At 42.6% G+C, this 24,764-nt stretch overlaps 1 protein-coding gene across 7 annotated transcripts in view; it reads left to right on the forward strand.

Annotated features, from left to right (window-relative positions):
- Positions 1-24,764, forward strand: part of CDKAL1 (CDK5 regulatory subunit associated protein 1 like 1) — a 653,139-nt gene that overhangs the window by 429,952 nt on the left and 198,423 nt on the right. For all 7 annotated transcript variants that reach the window (XM_039521853.1, XM_039521854.1, XM_039521852.1 and 4 more), the window contains exon 12: positions 20,611-20,791. In XM_039521853.1, coding sequence (XP_039377787.1) covers positions 20,611-20,791 — 181 coding nt within the window. The remainder of the gene's footprint in view (positions 1-20,610; positions 20,792-24,764) is intronic.

The raw sequence follows: 24,764 nt of genomic DNA on the forward strand, positions 1-24,764 counted from the left end.
ATCACCATGCTCTTGTGCTACATTTTGTTCTAAAGATTTAGGGCCATATTCTCTTTTTCCCTTATGTAGCATACAGGGTCAGGAGAGGCAGTTAACATTGTTCACTCAGAACACATTATTTCCTATCTGACTGGCCATACTTCTATTATGATTTTTGCCTTAGCTGAACCTTGTCATCTTGATATGCTGTCTCTTTGGCAAATAAACAAGTCTGCAAAGTTAGTCTCTTTGAAATACACATGACCATGTTTTCATCATCATCTATAATAATAATTACTGTTATTTATTTTATTAAACTGCTTCTTTGCCCAGCCAATGTGCTTCAGTCCTGACCTGCCTGCCAAGGTTATTCATGTACACTGGCCACATATAGATAAAGTTCAAAGTACCTATGCATATGAATTTTATTTTATGTGCATACCATGAGTACATACCATATAACTAAAAAAGTTTATTCCAGTAAGTGGCCTTGTATAATTATCTGGCATATTTAAAAATCCTCGAGGTTTGTCTCGACGATTATTTAAAACGTATCTTTATATTTTTCGTACACTTTTGTTTCCCTGCTGGCTTCCCTATATTCAAGCTGCGGAAACTGCATTATGCTAGTATAAAAAGAAGTTTGAAAGTGAAGATAAACCTCTTGAATTACTTTCTCATCACATACTTCAGTTGAATCTATGTACGGAATAATGTTTTTAACATTGCGGTTTCATTAAATGTAGAGCTTTAAGAAGAATGTTGAAGAATTGAAAGGTAGTACAATTAGTTTTTATCACCGTAATTTGTGGCTTTCCTCAGGTTCTACATTCTCCTTTCTTTGTTTTCACTACAGTGACTTTATCTTAATAGGTGCAACCATGGAGTGGAGGAGGTGCGGGAGGGAAAGAGGACCATGACTCTTCTGTTTTTACTCATCCGTTCATGGCAGCTGTAGGACTTGTACAGTTTTTTCACCCAGAGCACTAACTCATTTTATTTTTTGTGGTTACACATTCACTTTCAGTGGAAACTATAGCTTTCTCAGTTTGTATTGATAAAGTTCAGTGCTGATATCATTTTGAAGAAAATGTATAGATATATCATATATACTTGTTCATAAGCCGAATTTTTCTAGTAAAAAAGGGAAGCATCAGAGAAGGAGGTTGGGACACAGCCCCTCCCCCCAACAGAGGGGACAAGGAGAGGCTGCACAGCCAGAAGGGAAGAGGCGGGGCCAGAGCAGCACTGGCCAGGCCAGAGACATCCTCCCCTGGCCCAACCCAGCTAAGGTGGGAAGGGATGGAATGGGGAGAGTGGGGGGGGGGTTCCTGGGCTGGGGGGGGGTCATGTGGGGAGTTACTCCCCTGACCCTCAGCCTCTCCCCTCAGCGCCACCCCCCTCCCCAAATTTCCCCACCAGTTGCTGTCCCAGCCCATCAGGGTAAGCAGCTGACAGGCCGGGACACTTGGTTTACTTAGGTTTACCTCTGTGCCTGCAGACGCTCACGGTAAACAAACCATTACAGTCCACCAGCGGCTTATCCTGATGGCCCGGGAGCCAAAGTTTGCCAACCCCTGAATTATAGGGTCGGCTTATGAATGGGTCATAAAAATTTTCCATTTTTACTTATCCATCTTAGGGGGGTCAGTTTATAAACAAACCGGCTTATGATCGAGAATATACAATTCCAGTTGCTGTATGTCATTTATATATCACCTTTTGACTAGAGAGTTCATAGTTTATAGATGCTGACTAGAACAGTATGAAGTTTTCAGTATAAATTCTGATCTGGTTAGTATTCTGTTCCTGAATGTAGCATAAATACGGTCAGAGTAACTAAAATGGATGCTCAGCGCACTGAATTGTCTCAATAGAGCAGAAAATGTAGACTCTCAAGACTTCTGTTTAGTAATTCATGTTTTTTTCTGTAGTGCCCAACAGTAATACAAGTATTTTTACTGATGTCTAATATTGATCAAATTGATTAGTGATTTTTGCAGGTCAACATATTTTGCATAATTATGGGTCTGGGCTCTCTGTTGTAAATGTATTTCAAACAGAATTTCAAAGCATAGCAATTTAAAAGTAGCATATTTTAACAACCCTGTGGCTGTTGAATTTGTGTAGTTGTGGTATATTTTTTAGATCCTTCTTTCCATTGCTTCTACAGACTGTAAACTTTCATTGACACTTCTCTATTGTCCCTTACGTTTGCTTGAGAAATTCATTCTGAAAACACTGAGTTCCCTTGCTTGTTAGTAAGGGCACAGTAGTGGTATTAGTTATAGAAATAATTACTGAGATAATTACTCACTTGTCTTTCTGGCTGGTTGAAAGTCCCCCCGAGATATTAACAATGAATAAGTCATAACAAAATCAAACACATCATATGGTTAAAAAAAAAACTATTTCTGGCTTACTGAACACTGCACATTGAAACAAAATGCTAAATGTTAAAATAGATATTCTATTAACAAGAAAACTTCTTGAAGTTCATTAATGAACTTCATCACCATAGAAAACAAATGTATTCACTATTCCTTTTTTATGTGATTCCCCTGACTTTGATGTCAATTTGAAGTAAATGACTGTTATTGAAGCAAGAGTCATGGGCTGGACATTAGGTTTTGGGATCAGCAAGAAACATATAATATTCAGAGCTGCTGTTAACTGAGATCCTGTTATTTCTGATCATACTTGACAGTTTTAATATTAAATACTGAGGGGTTATTGAAAATTAGTGTAGTTTCAATGGCTGTTTTAGTGCGACAGTCATAAAGTCAGTTCTCATGAACTGTTCCCTGGTGCAACCCTTAATAAATGCAAACTTTATTTTTAGTGATGACCTTTAATAATGCGAGCCTTGATCCATTGAGATGCTGTTCACTTTTGATGCATCTCCAAATCCCTTTTTTATGCATTTTAAATCAATATGCACTTGCTCTGAATTTATGCATGTGGATAGACGGAGATGTAATTTAAACACATCTGTTCAAATATGCATTTCAGATCAACTTGGTGCTGGTTCTCATAATATGGCTGAGTTTTTGACGGGTATTATATCCCTAAAGTACACACCAGATGGTATTTATTAGAGACTGAATAGAAATGAAGTGTAAGGATGTTGAGCTTTTTGTCTTAAGTCACTCATTTTAAAGTCATAAAACAATAATGATCTGAAATTATAAATCTCTAATGAAGTTCTGTAAAATGTTTCAGTTGTATGGAAAGTGCATGGTACCTTAAAGATGAATAAGTTTAGTGGGAGTCCAAGCCTAAACTGTTCCTTCAGGGTAATTGATGATGAAAATTAGACGAGGAAACATTCAGACTACAGCTGATAGGAGGAAAATGTACATCTAACAACCTATGCTGTAATTATTAAAACATAATACAATTATTCTTTTATCTATGGCAATTTCAGGTAGAGAATTACATTAATTATAAAGTGCACCTGTTTTACAAGATCAATATCCAAAAAGGAGATTCCAAATCAAAATGGCCCATCCCATTCCCCATTAAAATAAAATTCTACCCAACCCAATCTCAGTCTGCACCATCAGTTCGCCTTCAGTGATAGCTTTGGAAATCGGGCCTTGTAGCCAATACAGATTCCGAAAATTCAGATTGGGAACAAGTTGAAAACCCTTCATGGAAAGTATTCAGCTGCCAGCCGTTCTCATTTAAACTTAGAGGGCTGTTAGCTCAAGCACCACAGCTAATCACAACTGCTGCAGTGTCACCTTTCTAAGGTAACTTGTTTCAAAAGTATTTATGGCTCTAAGGGTCAAAAACAGCACCTGAAACTGCAGTAACAAATCAGTTGGAAGCTAGTGCGGAGCACAGGTGTAATGTGTTTCATATGAGACTCGCTATCAAACATGTAGCTGGCAGAATTCTGTACCAAGTGAAATGTATAATCTGCTATACAACTCATATAGTGATTCTGTAGTTCTGAGACGTAGAATTAACATGTTGTTTCTGCTGCCCTTGAAGTGTTTGACTGTGAACTACCAAATTAAACAGTAGGATTTAAGGGTTTGCAAGTCCCACCCATATACACACACCACTCCTGACGACAACCCAGGGAAACACAGAAGAGTGTATATCTGAATATTGTGAGAATTGCAATGCAGTCACCTCTGCAAAATGCATAGGATAGTATGTCATTACTATCTCCCCCTCTCCCATATGTGGGGTTTTGAGAATCAGTTCTGAAGAGTCAGGCTAGTGAAAAGAAGAAAAAATTGCATATAAAAATACATATTTTATTTAGATGTTTTAAAAATGACTTATTAAAAAGTCTTCTAGTGTTTCAGCAGTCAAGTGAAGGTAAATACTGGTGAGCCTGCTTGTAAATAAAACCATTGTAGACTTTTACAAACAACAACATAGAGTCTTTTTCAATTTTAATGTAGACAGAGTGCATGAGCTGAAGGAAAGCAGTGATTTGTGAGGCAGCCTGCAGTTATGTTGGGCAATAATAGAAAACATTTCAAAGTATTTGAAATAATATAATTGCTTTGCACTGGGAACACGTACATGAATAAAAGATGTTAGCAGGTGTCCTCCCAGTATGGAATCTCATGCTGGTGTATTTATTGGAAATATGCACACCATCAGCAGATTTAAATTTGCTAAAAGTAATCGAAACAGAAGATTTGAAGAATGGCCATGTAACACAGCTTAAAACAATGAGGTCTAAGAATTATAGTTTCCGTACATTGAATTTCTAATTTAGCTTGCTATTGAATGTTAGTTGTTAGGTTTTTTTCCTCCAAGTTCTCTTTAATTTGTCTCACTGTCTGAAGCTACTTTGCAACTGGATATAGTGCTCACCTTATTTTGTCAGATTTAGTTTTTAGTTACAGATTTAATAAAAAATCAGTTAAAGACAGTGTCTCTCTTACTTGCCTGGTCTGATGGACAGTTTGATAAGAGCTGCACATAGCATTCCTCCTTGAGGTTGGTATGGATGAATGATTCCTTGGGCCAAATATATTAAATTTCAAACAGTTTAATTGCTTATAATATAGAGCATCTTTGTAATTAAGAGACCTTATTTTGGTGCTACTCTTCCGTTTTTTTTATTTTCACTATTGGTCCTTGGAGTGTTGTGTTGCAATTATTTAGTCTCGTTTTGTGTTGCCTTAGCAAATCTTGAATGTGGATCGTGCACTGCCACATCCATTCCTAGATGTTTAGCGATTGGGGGGCTTGCTGGAACATGTTAAAGTATTCTAGGGCAGAAGGTACAAAAGAACCCCATGCACCAGCTGTCTCTCAGTTTTTGTTTTTCTCTCTGCATTGCAAGCTACAGAATCTCTCTCTCTTCTTGTCACATATATTTACAAGTATGTGGGTTTTTCCTCTCTTTTTCTTATGTCTTTTTCAATAATTTAGTAAAAGTAGGCGCATTTTAATTTTTTTTAATACCTTTTCATCCAGAGTATAGGTGCTGATCATCTCCACTTGCCTCCCATGCTTCCTGGTTACCAAAAGCCCCAGCCACCACCTACCTGGCTGTAAAATCTTCCTGTTGTCTCTCCTGTAACTTCAAGTTATGTTGTCAATGCAAAAATCTGTAACACACTGAAGAGGTAGGGCAACAACAATAATAATACTTAGCCTATGTATAGCTCTTTTCATCAGTACAGCTCAAAGTGCCTTACAAAAAGGTAAGTATCATTATCCCCATTTTTTAGATGTGGAAACTGAGACACGGTGATTTGCCCAAGGTCACCTCACAGTCCAATGGCAGAGCTGGGAATTGATCCCAGATGGAATTCACTATAGAAATAAATAATCAAAGGACTGCTAACTTGATTGTATTATTAATTTTCTTACATTTATTCCTTCAACCTTCAGTTCTTATTTTATGCATAGCTGCCTCTGGCTTTCCTGCTGCATCAAATGGCTGCAGAATTTATGTCTAGCTTGCCAAAGAAATCTTTGTTGTTCTCTGATCCAAGTGCTTGTCAATTCCATTCATTTTATGAACTAGTTACATAGATGATCCTGACAGTCTAAAACAAGGGTGGGCAAACTTTTTGACCTGAAGGTCACATCGGGGTTCCAAAACTGTGTGGAGGGCCATGCAGGGAAGGTTGTGCCTCCCCAAACAACCTGGCCCCTGCCCCCTCCCACTTCCCACCCCCTTCAGAACCTCAGACCTATCCAACCCCCCTCTCCTTGTCCCCTGACTGCACTGATCCCTATCTACACCCCCGCCCCCTGACAGGCTCCCCGGGACTCCCATCCTATTCAACTGCCCCCTATTCCCTGTCCCCTGACTGACCCCCAGGTCCTTCTGCCCCTTATCCAACCCCCTCGCTCCCCGTCCCCTTACCATGCCGCTCAGAGTACCAGGACTGGCAGCCGCGCCACTAAGCTGGAGCCAGCCATACCGGCCGGCAGGAGCTCACAGCCCTGCCACCCAGAGCACTGGCGGCACGGCAAGCTGAGGCTGTGGAGGAGGGGTCCGGGCATTAGCCTCCCTGGCCGGGAGCTCAAGGGCCGGGTAGGTCGGTCCCGCAGGCCGGATGTGGCCCACAGGCCATAGTTTGCCCACCTCTGGTCTAAAAGATCTCTTTCCTCCAGAGAATATTCAAATATACTTATCTGGTTCACAGGCTATATGTGGGTTGTGTTTGTTGTTCATCAACTTGTAGGGAAAATGTTGGCCCAATAGCACTACCTGCTTGGCGTTTCCTTGTGTGGCCTGAGTGACTGAATCAGTCTTCAGATTTATGCATGTTATGATACTTGCTTGTACTCAAAACCAAGGAAGTCTGACTCAGTCCTTAAAATGCAGTGATCTCCCTACTGTGTTCACCACCAAAGAAATCTCCAATAGAAATTTCTCTTGAGATAACATTTGGAGCTGAAAGAGGAGAGGAACCCATAACTGAGGAGACCCCCCCGTCCCTTCCCCTCACCAGAGGATATCTGTGCTTTGAATAATACTATAGCATTTCAGATCAAGGCCTAATGCCTTTCTGAAGTCTTGGACATGCTATTGTCAGCTCTTCATGTAAAAAAACACAAGTTATTTGACATCATAGAATTTGAAGAGGAAGGGTAGGTAGCACCATTCTCCTATGAAGTTTTGCAAAAGAGTTTTGATAACTTGCATGAGTCTCTTCAACATTATTAAAGCCTGAGAGCATATAGCAGATTACACAAACGGAGTTTGGGGTGCTTTTTGTTTGTTTGATTGCTTCCTTTAACCAGGTGTTTTGGTCACAGTAGCCAAAGGAGGGAAGTGCATCAGGTCCCCTCACCTGAACCTGAGGTCCAGAAATCTGGACCAAAGTGCTGGAAAATTGTATGCAACCTTAACGCCTGTATCTGAAAATTGCCAAAGAATGGATTATTTTGGCAGATTATGATTTGCAGAATTGGTTCAACGTACTTCAGTGTGCCAGAGACCAAGATAGACTAAGATTACTGTGAAAACTGTTTACTGAAGGAACTGTTTGCTGTAATTAAAGTTGCATTAAATGATTTGTGTGGAATCTGGACAAATTTACACATTTGCTGCTGATTTCCCTTAGATATTGTGCTTTGTGAAAATTGGTTTGTTTTTCAGCAATCTAAAGTTACATGTGGTCCATCTTCCCAGTTGAATCACTCATGGGCCTTTCTTCTTCCTGGATATCTCTTTCTAGATTTGGGGGGCAGGGGGAGGTCTTTTTTATTTATTTATTTGTTTATTACAGTGCCCCTCACTGTAGCATCTAAATGCCTACTATGCTTTTTGGTTGTTGTCCCCCAGAAAAGTGAGGCATTTGCCTCCTCTAAGCAGTCAATTATGAAAATAACAGAGCTGCCCATACAGGTGTCAGAACTGGACAGGGCTTCAGGAAACCCAACTTCAAAATAAAGGGTCTAATCAGCCCCTGAAATCAGTTTCACCATATTGTCTGAGGTGTTAGAAATACACCCCAGTGATTATGAGCACAAAAGACCCAATCCAGTTTTTGTGATTCTTTTATCTTAGACTATAATGTTAACAATGTAGAATTATTACAGATTTTCAAGTGCAGATGCATTCACTCACCTTTGATAACAGTAAGTGTTAAGATGAATGGCCAAAGGAAGTTAATCTGGAATATTTAGAGATCCCCCAAAGGTCCTTTCTCCAATCCTCCTTTTCACAGGTAGACTCACCCACCCTGTGCTCATGTAGAATCTTAGCACTGATAAGAATCTGATCAGAATTAACAGCAGCTCCTGCCTAAAGAGAGCACCTGTACCCCCAAAGAATCTTTGAACAGTCTTGGTGGAGGCTAAAACAAAACTGTTGCCTAAAAATAGGAGTAGAGGCGTAAAACCCCAAAGGTATAGTATAAAGGAAACACCCCATCCTTACGAAGACAAAGGAGAGAATTAGTAGGGTTTGGGGGATGAGTATGGGTCCAAGGGGTGTTCCACAGAGATGCTCAGTGGGCTTGTTACAGTGACTGGTAGCTAGTGTAAAGCTCCCTTCTTCTGCTGGTGCCTGAGAGCCCAAGCAGCCCATCTCTCTTCCTCTTTCAGCAGTCTTTTGACCTGCTGCTGGGAAGGAGAAGAAAGCAACACATCCTGTGTTCTCATCTCCCAAGTTCTTTGTGATTGGACCTTTCCTTCACACCACTCGGGGTTAGGAGACACAAGATCAAGCCGGGTCCAGTTTCTTTTTTGTTTTCCTCCATCCTGGCTGCAACTAGCAACAAGGCAAACATAAGCAGTTGTCTGGATGTCTCAGGTAAACAGGAGTGGAGAGCTCAGAGCTTGGAGTCAGTTTCATTGTAACTGGCCTGTTGCAGGATTTACCCACACCCTGTTCCTATTCCCCTCTCCCCACTCCAAGCTCTTTCCTCCACCTTTGGGAGGTGGAAGGCATTTCTGTCTGTGTCCCTGCAGTCTGAAAGGGTTTCCTTGCAGTTGAAGGATAAGACTCTTGTATTTCTTCCTTGCCCTCTCTCTCCCAAACATCCCTCCACCTACTTCTCTCTCCTATCTTTAGATGGATGTTCTCCTTGGTTCCATCATGACTGCTTCCAGATTCTTCAGTAACCAGAGGTGCTATCTCATCAATATAATGGTCTTTGGACTCCTGCTCATTAAAGCAGCAACAGTAACCTCTACCCTTTGGGCAGATGCGGGTGCTCCAGGTGGTGCTTATGTTGCTGGCCCCAACTCTTCCTTGGGTACAAACTTACATGAGCAGGTGGAAGTGGTTTAGCTATAGGGAAGAATGGAGAGAGTTAGGGCTCGTCTCCACTACGGGGAGATAGACACTGCTGCAGTTCATGCAGCAAGAGTCGATTTAGCAGGTCTAGTGAAGACCCGCTAAATCGATGTCAGAATGCTCTCCGGTCGACCCTGGTACTCCACCTCTCCGAGAACAATAAGGTAAGTCAACTGGAGAACATCTCCCATCGATGCAGCACAGTGAAGAACCTGGGGTAAGTCGACCTAAGCTACATCGACTCCAGCTACATTATTCACATAGCTGGAGTTGCGTAACTTAGGTCGACTTACCCCAGTAGTGAAGACAAGCCCTTTGCTAATTTTGGGTTTCTTAACTAATTCCCAGAGACACAAGTATATTTTTCTATAGATAAAGTGTTCCATTCCTCAACTTCTCCTGACTTCTATAAAAAGTAAATTTTTGATGTAAAAGGTTACAGCAGAGATTTTTATAAATAACCATTCCTCCTTTGTTTCTTGAGTCATAGTTGAGTGGGTAGAGATAATAGGACACCCTCTTCACAGCCAAAATATTTACTCCTGGGGAAATTCTGCGCTATTGCGTGCGTGCATAATTAATGAACCACCCTCTGAGGGAGTGTAGACGGTGTGCGACTCACCCCTGCAGCACCTCCTGCTGGTCGTCTCGGGGAATTAGCTCTTTTCCAGCCTGGGCGCCCTCTGCAGGCTGGTGTCCTGCTTGTCGCTGGCTCTGTGTCCCTCCTGGACCCCAGTGCCTCTTTACCCTGGGGCTGCCCCCTGGCAATACTCCACCAGTCTCTATGGGTCTCCCCTCTCTGGGAAACCCTCAACCCTCTAATCCCCACATTGCCTCAGTCTGGGCTACTGCCAGTCATCATCTAGCCCCCGCTCACTGGGGCAGACTGCAGTGTAAAAGCCACTCATCATAGGCAAGGGTGTTTAGAACTGCTGCTTTCCTCTGCCTCCCAATACCTCTATGGGCCTTGGACCAGGCCCTGCAGCCTGGGGAGTTGCCAGCCTAGAGCTCCCCTGATCCTCTGGCCTTTCCCCAGCCCTGCTTCACTCCCCTTTCAGCAGACAGCCAGGCCTTGCTGTCTCCCAGCCTGGAGAGAGACTTCTCCTGCGCCTCTGGCTCACAGCCTTTTATACAGGCCAGCTGTGGCTGCTCTGCCAATCAGCCCAGCTTTCCCCCCGCCCCAGCCCTCTGCCAGGGGTGTTTTAAGCCCTTCCGGGCAGGAGCGGGAAACCACCTCGCTACAGGGAGGTTTAGGTTGGATATTAGGAAAAACTTTTTCACTAGGAGGGTGGTGAAACACTGGAATGGGTTACCTAGGGAAGTGGTGGAATCTCCTTCCTTAGAGATTTTAAAGGTCAGGCTTGACGAAGCCCTGGCTGGGATGATTTAGTTGGGGATTGGTCCTGCTTTGAGCAGGGGGTTGGACTAGATGACCTCCTGAGGTCCCTTCCAACCCTGATATTCTATGATTCTATGATATTTTTATTTTTTTGTGCAGAAAAAAGCTTCTGCCAAAATGTGTCTGCAGTTCTGCCTTTTGCCCACCAGAAGGCACTGTGGAACTAGACCAAAGCAGCAGCTCCTGGCCAGCTAGGGAAGAGAAATAGCCTACCTTCTTCACAGCACCTGTCAGGCCAGGTCAGGAGACAGGGACCATGGGGAGACAAACAGCATGGAGTGCTGGGTCAGACCGAGGCTCATAAGGGCTAATAGGAGAGGACAGACTGGGGCAGGGTCTGAATGGGAGTGGAGGCACAGGGGCATGGGGCAAGGGAGGTGCAGGGCCACATGGTGATGAGGAAGGGTGTGCAGAGCTACATAAGAACAGAGGGTGACTGAGTGGGACCACAGAGACACATGGGGACAGGGAGAGATGTACAGGGACACAAGGGGATGGGGGGAGAGGGTGGAGGGACACATGGACAGAGGGTGTAAGGACACATGGGGGTTCAGGAACACATGGGGTTGGGGCAGATGTGCCTGGGTGAATGGGAGAGGCTAGGGGTCAGCCAGAGTCTGCATGGGGGAAGCTCCCTAACAATCCCCCCCCCCAATGTTCCATACTTTTCCCACCCATACCCAACAACCTTCCAGCTTTATACCCAGGCTCCTTTCCAACAATTTACTTTCCTCTCCCTCAGCTCCCCCGTTACCCCTGACTCCCGCAAGCCTTTGCACTGGTTCTGAGGGGTGTGGGAAATACGGTTCTGTATTGTAGTTTAAATTAATTATTACTCAGAGTTCTGTATTAATATGCCTAGTAAGGAATCCATTTATCAAAAAGCACTTCTTGAAACTTTCTTGTTGTCTGTATTGTTACAGACATACTTGCTGATAGGGTATTTTGAAATAAATGACCAAAAATAATTGAAACTGGTGTGATTATATTGTCATTTTGACACATTAAATATGCAGAATTTTAAAATATTGTGCGCAGAATTCCCCCAGGAGCAAATATTGCCGTACTTTAAAGGTTTATATTGCAAGATGTAACCGTTGCATTGTGTCTTTTGAGGAATTTGTCAGGATTAAAACTGCCTTTAAATAAACTGAAAAGTCTTTCATCCTTTTGAGAATAGCACAGAAGTAATAGTATGTGCCAATTGCCCCCAATAACCAATCTGCAGGTCACATTCAATGCAGAAATACATTTGCAAGTGGTCTTATATATGTTAAAAAATATTTTTATCCTTCATAAAATCCACTATGTATTCTGGGATCACTGATGATGCATTCTGGAACATCGCTACTGACCCTAGAAAGGCCCAACAGATATCAGACTATAAAGAATTTTTATAAAGTTACTAAAAACTCATGTATGTATTAAATGCCTATTACCACAGAATGATTACTGGTGACATTCAGCACTTATTTCTGTTTAACTTAATATTGGCTGATACATTTGTGAGCAGAAACTGATCTTTGTTGCTTAATTTTATATTTTATTTCATAGTAAGATCTTTATTTTTGAGTAAAGAGTCATGTTTTGCTTTGTTTCAGTCCCTCAGACACCAAGATACCGTAGTTTTCAAATATAAGGGTTTTTTTACCATAACATCATTGTTGTTCTTCCCTTCTGCTCTGTCATTATTCCACATATACAGAATCATTTTCATAAACTCCATTTATTTGTGTTTGTGTGTGTTTGAGAAACACAGGGAGTTTGATTGTTTCAGTATTTGGATTTTCTCTTGAATGGAGTTTTCACATACTGTACCTTTTCTCTCTTTTTTTAAAAACATTTTTCTTTAACATTTTAGTTTGTAGCCAAAAGTGGTATAAAAACAGCACAGAGCAATGTCGTATTTTAGGCAGCCATATTGGATTGGGCTATAATTAATTGCTGTTGCTGAATAGACTCTCTGGTCCTTACTCGTTTCCCAAACCTAGTCTTTCCATTGTGTGTAGAATAATCCCATCCGGGAAGAAATCTAATTACTAAGATAATTAGCACCTTATCACCAAACAGAATTCAGACATTTTTGCAGTTTATGAATTTAAAAAATGTTTAATTTCCTTTTCACTCAGGGAGGGAGGGAAGAAAACATTTTACTGAATCTAGCTTGATTTAACTTTATAATTCATATTGCCTTAGAAACAGGCAAGCTGAGATAAAGGATGGTATCACCAGTACTTTAGGCAGTAAATGCTTACACTGCTGCCAACAATATCATTAAAATGGCTAAAATAACTAACATATAATGGCCTTGTCAAACTTAATGAGTGTTTTATTAATGTTACGAGAAATGTCAGCTGGTGCTATTTGATATTAATTTGTGAGGTAATATATTTTGTCTCATGTAAGCCTGCCATTATAGCTCAAAATATGTGCTGTGTGAGCAGGGGAAGTGTCATAGAATGCAAAATTCCTCTATATTTATTCAGTTCTTAGCTACCGTGGATGTTTACATTACTTCATTTCAAGTAGAACTGTATATCCTGCCGCTTATGTCAGGCTTAGTAAACCAGTGGGAGCCTCTCCAGGCCCTTTGGCCCACAGTATCAGATTGTTTCACATTATATTTACGTTTCAGCTATTGGTTCCCACTTAACTTTATTTAGCAAGAGAAAAGTCCTTCCCATTGGGACAAATCTCTCAAAAATTACCTATTTTATATGTAAAGTCAAATAAATATTGGGTTTTTTAATCTGCCGTGTTTTGACTTCAGTCTTAAACCTTAGGTTCTGAACTCATAAATGTAATGTAGAATGGAGGAAAAGATTTTCATGTTTAAATAAAAACCTAAGGAGAAGGAATATTGTGATATTAGTATCTAGATGACTTCCATGCAGCTAATTACACTAAAAAATAATGGCATTTGAAAGAGAGAGAGCAAGCAGCATGGCTCATATATGCAAGATTTAAACAAAAATCCTGCCATCCTAAGTGAAAGGGAAACACCACGTGTTTTCCCATGTTGTACCGCCCACTCTGCAAGCCTTGCAGCAGTCTGAGAAATATAATTTAATTTCCTTTTTCTTATTCATTGGGTTTTCTGTAGTTATCACCTCAAGCATTAATTAATTTAGCCTTTCAAACAAACCTGTAGGAAAGTAGTTGTCCCCGTTTTATAGATGGTGGATGGAGCACAGAAAGACTAAGGCCTGGTCTACACTAGGACTTTAAATCGAATTTAGCAGCGTTAATTCGAATTAACCGCTCAACCGTCCACACCAGGAAGCCATTTAATTCAACCTAGAGGGCCCTTTAGTTCGAATTCGGTACTCCACCCCGACGAGGGGAGTAGCGCTAAATTCGACATGGCTATCTCGAATTAGGCTAGGTGTGGATGCAAATTGAACTTAGTAGCTCTGGGAGCTATCCCACAGTGCACCACTCTGTTGACGCTCTGGACAGCAGTCCAAGCTTGGATTCTCTGACCAGCCACACAGGAAACGACCCGGGAAAATTTGAATTCCTTTTCCTGTCTGGGCACTTTGAATCTGATGTCCTGGTTGGACATTGGGGCGAGCTCAGCAGCACCTGCAACGATGCAGAGCTCTCCAGCAGAGGAGTCCATGCAATCCCAGAATAGAAAGAGGTCCCCAGCATGGACAGACCGGGAAGTCCTGGATCTGATCGCTGTGTGGGGCGATGAGTCTGTGCTTTGGGCTGCGCTCCAACAAACGGAATGCAAAGACCTACGAGAAGGTCTCCAAAGCCATGGCACTCAGAGGATACAGCCGGGATGCAACGCAGTGCCGCGTGAAAATCAAGGACCTGAGACAAGGCTACCAAAAAGTCAGAGCGGCAAACGGACGCTCCGGAGCCCAGCCCCAGACATGCCGCTTCTACGAGGCACTGCATGCCATTCTAGGTGGGTCTACCACCACTGCCCCACCAGTGACCGTGGACTCTGAGGATGGCATAGTGTCGACGGGCAGTTCCTCGGCGATGTTCGCCGATGGGGAAGATGAGGAAGGGTTTGTGGAGGACGACGCAGGCGACAGCGCTTACAATACCGCTTTCCCCGACAGCCAGGATCTCTTCATCACCCTCACAGAGATCCCCTACCAACCCTCCCCGGCCGTTAACACGGACTCAGAATCAGGGGAAGGATCAGTCGGTAAGTGCTAAAAACATGGAAACATTTATTTCTTAAAAAACACGAATAAAAACTATATAAAAACTATATAAAAAGTTTTCCATATAAAACTATATAAAAAGAAGTTCCACACATATAGGGATGGAAGAGAAATCCTCTTGGGACACTTCCACGAAGCTCTCGTAGAGGTGCTCGAAAAGCCTCCGCAGGAGGTTCCTGGGGAGAGGTGCCTTATTTGGTGCTCCGTGGAAGCACATTCTTCCGCGCCAGGCCATCCTAACGTACAGCGGAATCATTGCCTCGACCAGCATGGCAGCATACGGTCCTGGTCTGTGCAGGGATTCTCGCAGCATCCTCTCTCTCTCTCCGAGTGACCCGCCTCAGGGTAATGTCGTTCGGCGACTGCTGCATCTAATAAGGGCAATTAGTGTACTGTTACTATTGTGAATGCTTGACTTTTACTTTGCATAGCAATGACCTTCGTTTAACAGCCACGTGTTGGAGGCCGCAGAGGAAAAGCATACAGTGATCTTTCCCGGGCACAGCCGTGAGGGGCTGGAACAGGGTCAGACTTTATGCTTTCCAGATTGCCTTCAGCGGGAGGGCACAGCTATCCATTAACTGTTAAGCAGCCTATAGTGTAGGGCTTACCAGGCCTGGCTGATAAACGGATTCAGCTGTACCGCCCCGCCTGTCCGATCTCCGGTGCAAGACCGCAGCCACTGAAAGCGTATTCCGAAATCTCGAACTTGTCCTGAGAGCTCGTGAGACTAGGTGCCCTGTATGGCCTTGTTCACAGAAACTGAGTAGACTGTGTTCAGTGTTCGCAAACATGTATCTTTTCAAGGAAATCACTTCCTTTTTCCCATCACACAGCTGCGGCTCTTTCACGAACTGCCCTGCCATCCCCCTCACAGAGGCTGGCGCAGATTAGGCGGCGAAAGAAAAAGACTAGGGACGACATGTTCTCGGAACTGATGGCCTGCTCCAGAGCCGAGGCGGCCGAGCAGAGACAGTGGAGGGAGACCCTATGTCAGCACCAGCGCTCACACATCGAACGGGAGGACAGGTGGCGGCAGGAAGACCAGCAGGCGACTCAAACGCTGCTTGGGCTAATGAGGGAGCAAACGGACACGCTCCGGCGCCTTGTAGATGTTCTGCAGGACCGCAGGCAGGAGGAGAGAGCCCCCCCTGCACTGTATCTGCAACCGCCATCCCCCGCCACAAAGTCCTGTCCCCCCCTCACCCAAAATAACAAGAAGGAGGGGCGCTAGGGGCCATGAAAACTGTCACTGCACCCCAGCAGAGCGCTCATGTACCACACAGCTCTCATGCCATAAATTTTGAGAAGTGCTTCCCTTCCTGGATCACCCAGTCCCAAATCCAAGTTTCATCCCCCCACTGTGTAGTTGAGTATTAAAAGTAGTTTGTTGTTATTCACTGTTTCTGTCACGTTTTTCTTGTCAGAAGACTTTGTGTGAAGGGGGAGGAGGGGTTTTTTAATTGCATAGGACAGCCTCCATTACCAGGGTACAGACTTGGGGGCAGGATCAACAGCAGGACACACACAGACTGCAGTCACTAGGCACCAGGGTCAGTCTGGGAGGTGTATGCTGCCCCGGGTCAGTCTGTGAGGTGTATGCTGCCCCAGGGTCCTAGCGCCTGCCATCCACAAATGGCAAGGCAGGCTGCCCTTACCATGCCCTTCCACCCTAGCCACGAGCCTCTCCGATGCCCTGAGCCCCAGCAAGAGCCCTCATCCACGGACACATACTCACCCTTCCCACACACCCCTCACCCCTTCCTACACCCCAGCCCAGAGCCTGCATCCAAACTCCGTCCCAAAGACGGCACCCCTCACCCCTTCCTGCAAACCCACCCCTTCCTGCACACCCACCCGCAACCGTCCTCCCCCCAGAGACCGCTGTAGGAGCAGGAGCCTGTCATTCCTCTAGTGTAGAAGCGGTCTGTACATCAGTGCACACCGTACCCACCACAGTCTGCGTCCATGTTTCAACCCTAGAACAGGAATTCATAATTAAAGAAAACTTTGTTAATAATCAGTGTTCCATTAAATTTATTTTAAAACGTGTGTTGGAAGGGGGGAAACCTGGAGAACGGGATATGTAACCGCAGATCAAAGTCAACAGTCACTGAAACAGGCTCAGGTTCAGCTTCTCTGTAAATCAAGTGGACAGTCATAGGTTACCCTGCTCTCCGAGGAACCTAGATTTCAAAGCCTCCCGGATGCACAGCGCTTCCCGCTGTGATCTTCTATCGGCACGGCTGTCTGGCTGAGCGTAATCAGCAGCCAGGCGATTTGCCTCAACCTCCCATCCCGCCATAAAGGTCTCCCCCTTGCTCTCACAGAGATTGTGGAGCACACAGCAAGCAGCAATAACAACAGGGATATTTTTTTCGCTGAGGTCCGAGTGAGTGAGTAAGCTCCGCCATCTCCCCTTGAGACGTCCGAAAGCACACTCCACCACCATTCTGCACTTGCTCAGCCGGTAGTTGAAGAGTTCCTTCTCACTGTCCAAGGCGCCTGTATAGGGCTTCATGAGCCAGGGCATTAGTGGGTAGGCTGGGTCCCCGAGGATCACTGTAGGCATCTGCACATCCCCAACCGTTATTTTGTGGTCCGGGAAGAAACTACCTGCCTGGAGGCGTTTAAACAGACCAGAGTTCCTGAACACACGCGCGTCATGAACCTTGCCCCGCCACCCGACGTAGATGTTGGTAAAACGTCCCCTATGGTCCACCAGTGCTTGTAGCACCATAGAAAAGTAGCCCTTTCGGTTAATCTATAGCCCCACCGCAGTTTGGGAATCCCATCGTGGCGAAGCCATCTCTGACGACCTGGACGTTTCCTAGAGTCACTACCTTTGAGAGCAGTTGCTCAACGATTGCGTGGGCTACTTGAATCACAGCATGCCCTACGGTAGATTTGCCCACGCCAAAGTGGTTCGCTACTGACCGGTAGCTGTCTGGCGTTGCAAGTTTCCAGAGGGCTATGGCCACTCGCTTCTGCACAGTCAGGGCTGCTCGCAGCCGGGTGTCCTGGCGCTTCAGGGCAGGGGACAGCAAGTCACAGAGTTCAAGGAAAGTGCCCTTACGCATCCTGAAGTTTCGCAGCCACTGTGATTCATCCCAGACCTGCAGCACTATGCGGTCCCACCAGTCCGTGTTTGCTTCCCGGGCCCAGAATCGCCGTTCCACACCATGAACTTGACCCATTGCCACCATGATCTCCACTGCGCGGCGTACCCTGCTTTGTGAGAGGTCTGCGCCACTCTGTGACTTCCTGTCCTCACCGTGCTGACGGAGCCTCCTCGCCCAATTTCTCAGCAGCTGACTGTGGAAGAGGTGGACGATAAGGTGCGAGGAGTTGACAACGGCCATAAGTGCAGCGATGATCGCAGCGGGCTCCATGCTCGCAGTGCTGTGGCGTCCGCGCTGTAACCGACCAGAGAAGGGCGCGAACAGATTTCCCGCCGGCGCTTTCAGGGAGGGAGGGCATGATTGACGGTTCAATGACGACAGTTACCCAAAACCACCCTCGACACATTTTTTCCCCCAGCAGGCATTGGGGGCTCTACCCAGCATTCCAATGGGCAGCGGGGACTGCGGGAACTGTGGGATAGCTTCCCACAGTGCACCGCTTCCAAAGTCGACGCTGGCCCCGTTACTGTGGACTCAGACAGTCGAATTAGTGTATTTAGTGTGGATACACAAATTCGACTTCATAAGGTCGATTCCACAAATTCGAGTTAAGTAGATTCGAAATAGTTTTGTAGTGTAGATGTACCCTAAGTGACTTACCAAAGGTAAAACAGGAAGTCTGTAGAAGAGCTGGCATCTCCTGACTCCCAGTTCTGTGTTCTAACTACAAGATCAAACTAACCTTCCTGTCTTGAACTGACCCTCACTTCTGTGGCACATTAGTGGAACTATTTAATTTGCTGGAGAGATGCCTCTTGATTCAGTGTGTGACATTTTTTGTCATAGGGTCACTGTCTTTGAATTGCTACCAGCAAATGCCATGGTGGAAGAGACAGGAAATCAAATCAGGGTCTTGTGAAAGACAACACAGAATAGTCCCATTGGTGGTCTCATTAAGCACATATTGTTTTTTATTGCCCTAGAACAAATAATATTTCTCTTCCAACATCTAAATATTACACAGATGATATTCAGATAAGTATTTGTTTGTTCATCTATGCTAATAGATACTTGGATAGGGAAAATGAGGAAACCCAGCACCACCAGTGTCCTGTCTGGGCAATCCATCCCAGGTTTTGGGAGGAAGCGGTCAGAAAGAAGGAAGATGAGTGTGGGTCCGGGAACACATCTGCAGGCCTGGCGGCTACCATAGAACTGCAGAGTGGCTTAGGGACCCACTCTTCAACTCAGGACCAGATATCCTTTCTTTTTTTTTGGCCTGAGGAAATCAGATAGGACCAGTCTCTACACTACAGCATTCACACACACACAGTTTGTTTGTTTATGAATGTCCTAACCCTTGTTTTGGTATAAACAAGTCAACCTACTGTATACTTATTTAGCTCTTACATTCCCTTAAAAGTCATATTCCTTCCAGTTTGCCAATATGTTTGGTATTGGGGTGCCAAGAAACAACTTTGTATTGTAAGTACCATATTGATGATGATGCTTATATAGCACTTTTCATCAGTGGATCTCAAATGGAGATCAGCATCCTTATCCCTATTTTTCGGACGGGGAAACCCAGGCACAGAAAGGTAAAGCGACTTCTTCAACGTCATCCAGCAGGCCAGTGGCAGAGCTGGGAATAGAATCTAAATCTCCTGAGTTCCAGGTCAAGTTCTCTATCCACTAGCAACACTGCCTAAGTAGGGACACTCATTTCTCTTAATCATGAGATGTAATCTAGCTAAGGTAAAAAGTAAAGAAAAGTTGCCGTTGCTAAATAAAAGGGTAGTTTTGTGCTGGTGCCTTTAGAATAATTTGAATTTTTGTAGTGAGACAAAGTGGGTGATATAATATCTTTTATTGGACCAACTTCTGTGGGTGAACGAGACAAACTTTCAAGCTTGCACAGAGTTCTCAAAAGCTTCATTTCTCATAAGCTTGTCTCTGTCACCAACGGAAGTCGGTTGAATAAAAGATACTACATCACACACTTTGTCTCTCTAATATGCTAGGACCAACACGGCTACAACAGCACTGCAAACAACAATTTATTTGTTTTGGTCTTTTTTATGGGGAGAGTGGATTTAGATGATTAGACATATTTTAAGGAGGAATGAGTTAGAAGGTTGGTTCTGACTAAAGGAAGCTTTTGTTAACTAAAAAAGCCAAATTGGACTAGAATTCCTAAACTCTTCAGGATGTCATGCTTTGCCCTACCCTTTCTGCAGTGTTACAGCAGTGCAAGGGATTAACTAATTCTAGTAATAAAGCCCTGGAGCTTATAAACTTTGTGGACTGAGTGACTAAAATTAATGAATTTACAAGCTCTGCTGGTAACCTGTGGTTTCAAGTGCCTGAGGTATTAGTCCAGAATTAGTCCATTCTTGTTGAGGTTTTTTTCAGTTCTGGGTCAAATATTTACTGCAACTTCTCTCTTGTTTTTCATTCTTTGGGTTCTCACCCATGTGCCATGTTTTTCATTGTCAAAGAAATGGCCATTAAAAATCCCACTGTATTTTTTCTAGAACTGGTGTTAGGTCTTAGTTCTCTAGCCAAAGGCAAATAGAATACCGGTAATTATTCCTTTCTTTTTGAAGGGAATGAGATTTTTATGTAGGGTGAGACTTGGTGTACCCAGTCTTCAGTTTAACATTTTTTTTCCCACTTCCATTGCAGAGTGCCTGGAATAACAATTGCTACAGACATCATCTGTGGTTTTCCAGGGGAGACAGATGAAGATTTTCAAGACACCATGAAACTTGTAGAAGAGTACAGGTTTCCAAGCCTCTTTATTAATCAGTTTTACCCACGTCCAGGGACTCCTGCTGCAAAAATGCATCAAGTTCCAGCCCTAGTGGTAAGATATATTTTCTTGAACCATTGTATTTGATAGCTCATTTTATGTGTCTTTCATGTTGTGCCAAATGTGAATGTACAATATGCACTGTACTGAATTGAAACATAAGAAATGTTTATTGGAGAATATGGTTTTGCAGCAGAATTATGCCACAATTAAAATGCAGTTTTATATATTTCTATAAAATAAACTGATTGCCTTTCAGAGCTTAGCTAGAACATGGGATGCCTTGCCAGATTTGAAGTTTAAATTACTGCTCAAATTATTAATTGGGGCAAAATAGCATCTATAGCAGGTTGAAGTGGTTCTTTTCACTTTGATTTTATAGTCATATATTCTTCCTAACCTGTTTTCTGGGTGAGTCTCTTGTTACCAAGAAAAGGACAAAGGATACATTTCATATTTTCTTCCAATTTTTGAAGACTTGTGTGAATCCAGTGATATCATACACGTTGCAAGTGATTCTATGCAAAATAGTATGAACAGAATGATAGTTATCTTTGGAATATATGCTAAAGGTCAGATTTGCATGTGACTACTTTCATTCCGTTGACTGCTACTTCATAAATATCGTCCATGATTCTGCACTATTTTAAAATCTCGTTTCTGCCTTCAACCTATATGGTAAATGTCACTGGTGAAATTTATGTATGTAATTGTAGTGAATCTTCCAGGTTTCAGGTACTCCTCAATCTTCTATAGTTGGCCGTTGTGGTTGTATAACTCTTTCCAATTATCAAGCCATCTCATCTCAAAATCCTGAAGAGGATAAATGCCACATTTTAACATGAGGTAGTTGGCTATCAACTATATTCTAATTGATACAGATAATTTATATTCCCTTTTTGTCATAAGTGATAATTATGTTTAAAGGTTTAGTTTGATAAATAATCTACTTTGAATTTGCAACGGTGTAAATGTGCATACTTGCCTAACCTGAATCTTTGAACAAGAGAATATACCATTCTGCTGCTTATAAAACCATTTAAACTTTTCATTGGTGTTTGTACTAATGTAAATAACATTTGTATGCACTGCATTTCCAATCAGGATAAAATCACAGCCAGCTAATGTTGTAGACAGATAAGAATATATCATACTTTATTTTGTGGGGTCATCATGGCTCACCACTCTTTGAAGAGAAATCAAAATATTTATTGTTATCTCTTCCTCAATGTCAAAACCTATACAGATATAGTCTCTACTTACTGTCAATATATACCATACCTTTAATGAAAATGGAGAATTGGGTTAAATTTGATTCCTTTTATTTTATTGTTCAAAGAAGTAAGCTTTGAGCCAGTATTAATTTTTTTAAGAGCAACTTATATAGGAAAGTGTAGAGGATTTGGGCACAAAAGATACTGTTGTGGGGTGGTGTGATAGTGAAGGAGGAAGTAAGCTCACACAGTTGACTGAATTTTTTCTTTCTAAAATGCCCATCACCTTGTCATTGAGGATGCCTATATTTAAAATACAGCTGAGCAATTTTGGCAGTCCAGGCAGGTTAAAAATTTAAACATTTGGGTTAATTTCTGGTTTTGGTCACACAGATACAACCCCATTATCTTCCATGGATTGCACAACAGTAGAGGAGTTTGGCCTCTTGTTTTTTTCCTGCAGAGTGTAGTTAAATACAGTTACACTGACACTAAATATTAATCACATAAGAACTAACTTATTTTTTTTTAAAGTTTTGGTTTAAATTTGGTAGAGTGATGACAATTTTAGTAAAGCTTGACATTTTCACTTTGCTCTTTTTTCTATAATTTGCTACTTTTGGGGAATTAGAACCTTCAAAAAAGCTATGTCTGCTTATGTTCTAGTGCTGATGGAAAAACTGTAATTAACAGATATTTTTTCTCTCCCACCTTGTTTCTTTTTTGTAATCTTCAGCAACTCTGAGTTATATATTCTTTCATCTCTTTCTGGAAATGCAGGATAAACTATTCCTGCTCCAGTTGATAGTTTATGCTAATGTCTTGTCTTTTATATTCACAATGCCTCTAGATAGTAGCTAATGGTCCTCCTTGCGGTGTCAAGAATGCACAGGCATTTCGTTTTTCATTCCTTGTCCAGAGCAGCTTATAATTACATATCTTTCTCAGTTGAGAGAAGAGACTATTATCTAACCATGGACTCCCACCCCTTTCCCATTTTTTACTGTACACATCATCTTATTGTTAATGAACTGACTTTAGTATGTTCACATAGAAACAAGCAGCACATGAACCTATTACAAAAAAAGCAAAAAAAGATATTATATATAGTACATCATATCTCTGATCTAATCTCATAAGCTAATTATTTCTCAGGAAGTTCATATGCTATTAGCTATGCAGCGTATAGGTTTCTTTCAGCAGTATTTCTTCTTATAAAGAATTTTTGGGCACATTATTTAACTAAGGGCACCAAACCAGTGACTAACAATGATATTAAGTGACAGTTGCCAACCTTCTCTTATTGCTCAATATTGGCTATGTTGGCTGTTCGTTTTAGCATTGCAGATATCTGCAGTGGGAAAGATGTATTGCTGTTTGCAATCTGCTCCCCGCCTGTACATTGTGTTTCAAGACAACCTCACTGGTCCTAATCAAGTGGTATCTATGGTGGCAACATATTTGCCCTGTCAAATCCTTTAAGTTCACTCTTTTCCAGAGGACCACCTTTCCTCCAGGCACAGTCCATGAAGTAGGCATAGTAATGTTAACACTTCGTTATTTGGTGGAGGTGGTAAATTTGATAACTTTTTTGGAGGAAAATCTGAGATGGGAAAATCTCATTTGGGCTTGACATAATAGAGTATTCAATCAATTCTACTTGGAATCTTTTTTCCACATAAAATGATATGTTATCATTGAAATCCATACTGGCACTGATCTTCTGTGTCCAAAAGGGCAGGTGACACTAATCCACTACTTTTTATGATCAGAACAGGCAGAGAGGCGGTAGTTCTTCCTTATTCTGTTGGAAAACTACCATCCTTGGAAGGTCAAATATATCTAAATGACTCCATTACCTCACAACCATTAATTTTTCTTCACAAAACACTTGTGAGGCAGGGAAGTGTTGTTGTTCCCAGTTTACAGAACTGAAGCATTGTAAGATTGAGTTGCCCAGTTTCACACAAGACAGAGCCAGAAATTGAATCCAGAGCTCCCGAGTTCCAGTCCAGTGCCTTAACTATAAGAGAGCATCCCTCCTCCCACATCCTCTAACAAAAAGCTAGTTAGTTATTATTGTATTTTATTATTTTTATTGAAGAAGTACCAACTGAGATCTAGGCAGAACTAGGCACCATACAAACACTGAGGCAATTATTTTATGTATATCTTCACACATCCTTTTGATTCCAAGAGGTTTACGGAAGATTAGTCAAAATATGGCACAAAAATCCCTATGGATACTGTGACTTTCAGTCCTTGTTGGCAATCCCTCTGATTTGCCTGAAAGAATCTCTGGCTATGCTGACCAGGTATGTACTGTGATTGGAAACCTGGAAAGAAAATCATTACGTTGATATACTGAAGAGGTACCTGGTAGAAATTCATACTTATAGGTACATTTTAAAGTGGGTTTAAAATACGGCATAAATCCCTGTTTTTCATAAAAGCTAGTGGTCTATCAATGTGAAATTTTACACATGCACTTTGCATTTTCAATGTAGCTTTTCTATGAATTCTCTCTATATTTTTTTAATAAATCATTGAAATTGGTCTGACCGAAATTTGGCCTTGTCACTGACAACATAAAGAATCACCATCTGCTTAGGGGCATCTTAGCTATATTCTCACTGGGAACAAGGTGAGGGAATGGCCATCTTTGCTAAGGCTCTATTGGCCTCACTTCCATTAAGAATCATAGGAGATGGCAGCCATTTTGAGATGTCAGGTTTTCATGTAATTCTCTGTAGAAAAACATCACTCATCAGCCCCTGCTGAAGAAGAAATTTTCAGTTATGAAGAATAACAGT

Source organism: Mauremys reevesii, linkage group 2 (assembly GCF_016161935.1).
Source record: "Mauremys reevesii isolate NIE-2019 linkage group 2, ASM1616193v1, whole genome shotgun sequence".
NCBI lineage: Eukaryota > Metazoa > Chordata > Testudines > Geoemydidae > Mauremys > Mauremys reevesii.